Genomic DNA, 7,109 nt, shown 5'->3' on the forward strand with positions numbered 1-7,109 from the left:
CAAATCGAGGTTGGGTAACTTTCATTAACATCCCTGTTCCTGCTTGAATCCCAAGATGGTCGGCACGCATAGAGCTCCTTTCCTCTTCTTCAAGGAAGCTTTGATTTTGTGAACATTGAAGTTTCATCGATTGAGCCCATGTATAAGCAAAGCGTGCTAGAGAATAATGATGTAGACGATGTCCGCTGGCTTTGCTCTTTAACAGAATCTGAATTGGTGAATTCAATTTTGTTTTCAAGTTTCTTGATTTTGTTTCTGTTGGTGCATTATCTTTTCTTAATGACTTAAGCTACGGGGTTTGAATTTCATTATTTTTGTTAATCAGGATTTATTGACGGGTTTAAAAAATTTGGTCTATCTTCGCGCGAAGAAGATCGGTCATGAGGATATGGCGAAGAAATTTGACCTACGGATGCTTCGAACCCTCAGTATGTTCACTTATGAATCCTTTTTGTCTGTATTTCAAATTGATATAGAAAAACAGGACCTTTTTTATGTCTTTATTTTAATGTCAGTATTCTTTTATTATCATCAATATCAATTTTCAGGACCTCTTATTATATGCAAAAACTTAGTGACGAAGATATATAAATATATATGAATTTTATTAAGATGTTATACTTTCAGAACTTTTATGAGCAGTTGAATATGTCTTGTTTATTACATTGTTATTACAAGGCCATGAGGCGTGTGCCTGACCTCAAGACATAGTTAGGACGCACAGTCTACAACTGCGACTGAAACCTCAGTTTCATGGCACATTTGCTCCTTTTATAAAAATGATTTATTATGCCTAGATGCTAATGCATTTGTTTGATGAATTTTGGCATTAAAAGATTTGGATTGCTCTTTTGAGCTCGTGAACTCAGAGTTTATACCATACTGGTCTGTGACTTTTGGTAATTTATAACTATAATTATAATTTGAAAAGGGTGAATGTTATGCCCCTAAGAACTGAAAGATAGTGCTTTATAGTGATTATTCAATTGAAAGTTGAGTGATGTCAGAAATCTGAACTTGGATTCTTGTGCATTGCGGACTTGTATCTCACAATTTTTAATGATAAATATGTAACCATATTACTACCTTTCTAGCCTAGATGTCCTTTCATCCGTTATATTTTGGCTACGACTTTGTTTACTTTTTTCTTTGACTGATTTATTCATTTTTCTTTTATGTTTGGCAACACTCCATTGATCGACTGTGGCTTACATTCGGCATGCTTTCAGGTTTCAATTTCATGGAAAATTTGGAAGGACGGCTTAAGGATGTACTGGGGACTACAGGTTTTGGATCTAATATATTGAGTCAGAATCTCAGTGGTGATTTTGGTAGTATGACCATCAAGGATTTATATCCATTCATCTCTTCTAATAAGAGGAAAAGAATTGCTGATATGTAAGTTTAATGTAATGTAGAACAATATCGTAATATCCAAGGTTACCAGTTCCTAAAAATCTCATATTCATGTTCTGAGAAACAGTTTGAGTGATTTGTCAAGCAATGAAGATTCGGGGTTACAGTTGTTCATGTTAAGGCTCTATCTGATTTTCGGGATGTTAGGATGTTGGTTCTCTCTCATTATAGATTCATATGCTTGTAGGTCTTGTGGTGTATAATTAAAGGTTTCATAAAGTTAATATCCTGTGCTGCACTGCTCAGTTTGGTGGTCAAGATTCACTGAACATGCACACATGTTACATTTGAATGTTGACATTGTTGTAAACATACTCATCATTTGAACAGATTGTTGGTGAATTCGTTTCAACACTAGATTTTGAATGAAACTAGGGCTCTAAGTTAAGTGGAGACAACTCATGAGACTACGGAGACGAGCCAAGTCTCAAGCACGTGAACTTAAGCATGAGCTTTATTTCTTTTGGATTCTACGAGCTGGAGCTGAGCTCAGTATTTTCCATTTATCTCAAGCTAGCCAGCAAAATTTCACGAGCTCAATTCGAGCTCCTGTCATTCTCACCTCCTATATCTGGGAAAATTTGGTGATTAACTCTCCCTAAAAATGTTATTATAAATATGACGTTCTTATGTATAAAGGTCATAAAATAAAATTTAAAAAAACTATTGCTTTGATGTTTTATTTCAAACTATCCCTCTATATGGAACTACTTTTGGGGAATAGAAATTTAGGAATTTCTAATTTTACCATAACTTTGGTTAAGTCTGAAATAATTAATGTGATCCATGAAAATGATAAAGTTCACATCCGATTCTGCTTCAGTAGGATTTGTGCCGTGCCCATTGTGTTTCGCTGGAGTACACAAAATTTTTGCTTGTGATATTATTGATTGAAGGTGGAAGAAGCTGATTATAACGTTCCACAATCATCGGGGATAGTAGCAAGTTTGTCGGACCTTTTTATTTGATACCTCAGCCTGATGATACTCATCATATAATCATGCTTCAAATTTACCATGTCTGTTAAATTCTGTCCAATGATTTGCTTGTGTACAAATGGGTTTATTTGACATTTGATTCGTCTGACGGGGTTTATGTTTCATTAATATAATCAGAACCTTTATTCATGCCAATGCTAATGAATTGCGTTTCTGTATAGGTTTTCTCTGGACATGTCTGCAAATTAAAAGCAGAAGACCGGCAACTAAAGGTTAACTTAGACTTAGTAAAGTTGTCACACCTGGGCCTGGCCAGCCACTAAAACAATAAACATCCAGTTGCCGTTCAATCTCTAAGAATATAGTGCTGCAGATGCTGAAGTTGTATCACTGCTTTGAGAGGGCCTCACTTGGGGAAGATTTTTGTTTAGTTTTTTATTGTTTGTTTGATTTTTGTTGAGGGACAAAACACTTGTAGAACTACATTTTATACAAAAGAGTAAGGAAAGTATTCCTGTGATTCCCTTAAATCACTGTACATTGGTTTGTACTTTTTTTGCTTATGAGTCCAAAATTTGATGCTGATTAACTTTTAATAACCAAATAAAAAAATAAAAAAATTGATGCTGATAAATTGTACTTCGACCAGTTACCCAAGTAGCATGTACAGAAATGAAATTACGCAACATGCTGATGCAGGTTAAGGACACTGGGTAAGTCTACGGGACTTAAAAGTTGGAAATTTCCTAGGATTGCATTATTCTTCTCTAGTCCAGTACCACGTCAAAGAAGCCCCCATTTGTTCTGTTTTGATCGTTCATTTCAGATATTATTCGAATATCCATTGAATACAACTGATAACGTCCTTTGTCAAAGTGGTTTAAGGTGATAATTTGAAGAGACAAAAAATATCTACTCCGGAGGGCCTCGACCACCTTTACAATCTTTTCTAACAGCTTCGACACCGATAAGCCACGTTCAAGACTAACAAAGGGTTGATCTCATAATCTTTATTTAGTGACTAATGAACAACTTCCACCATCTTTAAAGCTTGATAGACACTGTTCTTGGATCCTTGAACTTGCCCATATTAGTTAAAAGGAATCTGTCCCATCTTCGCCTGATGTATGTGCAATTACGTGACCCCTGATCAATATTAAGAATATGATTCTATCCAATTTGTTACAAAGGGGTCCCAATAGGCCTAGTTCCTCCTCCTTGTTCATGCATATACTCCAAGAAACAGGCAAGAATGAGTCAAAAGGTAGTCAATGGAGAGATTGGACGAAAAGAGGAAGAAAAGGGACCTTAAAGGTTCATAAACTCTTATCATTTAGAGAATTTGGAGAACCCACATTGTGTATCATCTTTGAGGCAAAGTCTGGCCCATTCAAAGCTGTAATTTAATGGATGCAATGTATCTGCTTGCTAAGTGGTGCTCTCTGTGGTTGATAATTTTATAGAGTAAAATGCATTATGATCCCTTTTCAATCATTCATGTCATGAATTGGCAACATCTGAGAGATTTAGTGTAGTGCATTATTTTTTGTGGGTTTCACTTGCATTTGTCGACATGGGTTTTTATAGATGGATTCTCATGTTAGATTGATTTTTTTTGTTTCTTGAATATATTTATTCAATAAAGCGGAATATAGGGGAATGTTAAAAGTCAAGTTGCTGATAAATCCATTCATTTCCCTATCATGTTGGTTTCATTTGGACTATTGTCTCCACTAAAAACAACAAATCTCACGCATTGGTTGCTTGTTTTTTCACTTGACATATGAGAAATTTCTATTTAGTGTTTTAGTTGGAGACAGATGTTACATCACCTTCTTGCCCAATTATGGTTCTTAAAATTTTTATACTTGATGATTATAATATTTTATCAGTTCATATTTTAAAATTTCAAGTGCTGTCTCACAATCCCAACATTCATTCCATTTAGAGTCTTATCCCCCACCACCTACCCAAATTGCACCTTAGTTGCGAGAGCTATTGTCTTTATTTTAAAAACAAGATTTTATATATTTTTCCAAGGGCCCTACTCCACTCCTCCCTTCTCGACATGTTAATTGAATGTCTATTTGGGTGATTGCTATTTATCAACTGTTAATAATTGGTGAGGCCAAGAAATTTAATGCATCCACTCCAGAAGAAAACAAAAACAAGAAAAAGAGCAGACCCAAGGAAGAAACTCTACTGACAGATGAACTTTTGATGAAAACATGATCAACATTTCCAGGCAGGAATCTAATCTATCTAATTAATAAATGGGGTTAACTTTCTTTCCACTAAGAATTTTATTTGTTTCTCCTCTTCAAAATATAGATTTAATGTGAAATGTGGTGCTTAATTATATTAATGCTGTTTTGAGTCCCTTATTATTTATCAAAATTATTTGGAATATCAGTGAGACTGTCTGCGTATTTGATTGGCATCATGTCATAAATATTAGAAGTCAAAGACATGGTTAGCTTCTGTCTCTTGTGCAATCAACATATATGTCACAAAACATCAAGTCTTGCTGAATAAATTCAAGTCATTACACGTTTAATCAGACATCTGATTGCAACTAAATGCAAGATAATCCAAGAAAATAAGATGGAAAAAAAAATAGATTATACACTTTATTAATAAAACTTTGTTAATTCCACCATGTGTCAACGTATGGATACAATCGACTCGAGTATAATTCTTGACTTCTGGATTTGAGTTATACAGATTTGAAACTTCTTTTCCGACTCTCACTAAATTTTGATCTCCCCACGAAAAAGCGGATAGGACTATGAGATATTTAATCTCATTCGCTCCCCCTAGATTTCGTCTCTCAGTGTCAGTGTCGGCCCAGCACCTAAGGGTTCTTCCACAAGGTTCGTCCACGGAGGGTGAGTCAGGGCCTAAGATCAGGCTCAAAAATTCTTTCATAAAATAATCCATCTTTTTCCGATTTATTGATTACATCTCAATACAATTTCTTTCAAATTCAAAGAGAAAACTGAAAAGAAAAACGGTCGAATCGATATTTATGCAATAATTGCATAATATCCACAGTTATTTTTATGTATCTCTCCATTAGGCAGGATTTCAGTGGACCAAACGCTTATTTAAAAAGCCCAAAACCCTAACTCATTAACATCAATTTTCGAAAATTATAAAAAAGAATCCTAGGGGTGGGGGTGGGGAGATCTTGTGTAATCTTCAACTGTTCTTATCTAGCAATTGTGGATAAACCTCAAAATTGAGATATGATGGAGCAAACTGCGCCTGGGAAGGTCCCTGTCTTGCTACATCTTGAATCTCGAGTGCTTCAAATGGTGCCTTTGCTTTCTGCAAGATATACAGAGGAAGTCCTTGCATGGCCTCTATGAAATCTATGTCTGGACTGAAGTCATTAGCTGTGCTTGCTGCTGTGAGCTTCATTGACAGGAACTGAATCGCAAATTAAGAAAAAAAATGTACCAAGATTGAATCTTTTGACTAAGATGAACTAAATCAAAAATAGTCCATGGATCAATTCAATTACTCACCTCTACCTGATTCTGTAGAGACTGAACATAGTTGATTATCTCATCCAACATAACTGCCATTCCCATTGTCTGTTCAGTGGTTTAATTTTTTTTATAAATAACGTTAGTAAATAATCCACATGATCGAAGAAAGTTTTCAGAGAACTCTTTGAACTGAAAGATATATTCATCACCTTATAACATCCTGGAACAATGTCTTGCAGACATCTTAATCTCTCATTGATTTTTTCTCTTCTGACCTGGTACAGAGCAGATTTCACACTTAATTTGTTGTGTTCTTGGATTTGTTTGGATAGGATAAGTTAATGGAAAAACAATAGGAAGCTACCCACTCTTTCTGCTAAACTGTGGCTATCAGTAGCTTGGCCCCTTTTGGCTCTAACGTGTACCACTTCCCTCGGCTTTTCATTTTCAGTGTTTTTCACTTTCTTCCCTTTTCTTGAATTCTTAAAACATATTAAATATATATAATTAAATGACACAATCTAGACTTGATCAGATTGAATTCATGTGAAATCAAGAAACATGATCAAGAATTACTAGAAAGCTTACATTTTTCGCCATTTTTCCATTTGCAGACACTTGAGGGGATGAATTTGCTGAGGTACTATGAGGGGTGTTTGCAACTATTGGTTTCCTTTTCTTTTCTCTACGATTGTTCTCGTTCGAGATAGTTTGATTAGTAGCAGCCGGGAGCACCACCACCGAGCTATTATCTTGCATACATAATCCAGGGAAAGATTCCGATTTCCCGGTGTAATCCGATAGACGAAGGAAAGGATTATGATTGGGATAACCAATCAAGCTTTGAAAGTTTGAAGCAAAGGATTCTTGATGACTTGGATTTAGCCCCGAAAAATGGTGCAAGAATTCAATGCTTGGATCAATGTCTGATAAAGAGAATGCCTGTTTATGGGTTTGAAAGCCTGATAAGAAGTGATTTGCCATTTCTAATCAAGGGAAAAACTGTTGAAGGTTTGAGCCTAAGACTGTTTCTTTGTAACAAGTTGTTTCTTATGATTGCTGCTATATATAAACAAGGAAAGATCACAAATTTGGGTAATGGGGTTTTAGTTTTATTTTTTTTTTTTTTTTTTTTTTTTTTTTTTTNTCTATATTGTTAAAATATGGGGAAAAAAGATTCAATCCAAAGGCGACACGTGGCAATTTGGACTTCTTTGGTGGTGGTGGTGTAATTGGTGATATATCCAAAATGTGTGGTCCA

General features: G+C 35.2%; 2 protein-coding genes across 3 annotated transcripts; one reads left to right on the top strand and one right to left on the bottom strand.

The window, feature by feature from the left end:
* LOC140956796 (uncharacterized) lies at positions 1–2,927 on the top strand. Of its 2 annotated transcripts, none has more exons than XM_073413669.1 (4): positions 1–216; positions 326–428; positions 1,230–1,439; positions 2,576–2,927. In XM_073413669.1, the coding sequence occupies exons 1-3, from the start codon at positions 139–141 to the stop codon at positions 1,400–1,402; spliced, it is 354 nt and encodes a 117-aa protein (XP_073269770.1). In that variant the 5' UTR covers positions 1–138; the 3' UTR covers positions 1,403–1,439; positions 2,576–2,927. The 2 variants fall into 2 exon arrangements, with proteins under 2 accessions (XP_073269770.1, XP_073269769.1); XM_073413668.1 differs by having other exon boundaries at positions 1,230–1,398; positions 2,576–2,920.
* Positions 2,928–5,506: 2,579 nt separating this feature from the next.
* Positions 5,507–6,921, bottom strand: LOC140957653 (transcription factor BEE 3-like). Its single transcript, XM_073414986.1, has 5 exons — positions 6,437–6,921; positions 6,217–6,330; positions 6,058–6,123; positions 5,885–5,953; positions 5,507–5,786 (listed from the first exon to the last, which is right to left on the bottom strand). Exons 1-5 carry the CDS (start codon positions 6,830–6,832, stop codon positions 5,556–5,558), a joined length of 876 nt encoding a protein of 291 aa, XP_073271087.1. The 5' UTR covers positions 6,833–6,921; the 3' UTR covers positions 5,507–5,555.
* Between the last annotated feature and the right edge of the window lie 188 nt (positions 6,922–7,109).

This window comes from Primulina huaijiensis, chromosome 14 (genome assembly GCF_012295235.1).
Source record: "Primulina huaijiensis isolate GDHJ02 chromosome 14, ASM1229523v2, whole genome shotgun sequence".
NCBI lineage: Eukaryota > Viridiplantae > Streptophyta > Magnoliopsida > Lamiales > Gesneriaceae > Primulina > Primulina huaijiensis.

What these genes read in the sequence shown, in the direction of transcription:
- LOC140956796 (XM_073413668.1), top strand. Translation starts at nt 139, where the DNA reads ATGTATAAGCAAAGCGTGCTAGAGAATAATGATGTAGACGATGTCCGC. An exon ending in CTTTAACAGAATCTGAATTG is followed by an intron (nt 217 to 325) that starts GTGAATTCAATT and finishes TTTGTTAATCAG; the next exon opens with GATTTATTGACGGGTTTAAA. An exon ending in ACGGATGCTTCGAACCCTCA is followed by an intron (nt 429 to 1,229) that starts GTATGTTCACTT and finishes GCATGCTTTCAG; the next exon opens with GTTTCAATTTCATGGAAAAT.
- LOC140957653 (XM_073414986.1), bottom strand. Translation starts at nt 6,832, where the DNA reads ATGGCAAATCACTTCTTATCAGGCTTTCAAACCCATAAACAGGCATTC. An exon ending in ATGGAAAAATGGCGAAAAAT is followed by an intron (nt 6,331 to 6,436) that starts GTAAGCTTTCTA and finishes ATATGTTTTAAG; the next exon opens with AATTCAAGAAAAGGGAAGAA. An exon ending in CTCTACAGAATCAGGTAGAG is followed by an intron (nt 5,787 to 5,884) that starts GTGAGTAATTGA and finishes TTTGCGATTCAG; the next exon opens with TTCCTGTCAATGAAGCTCAC.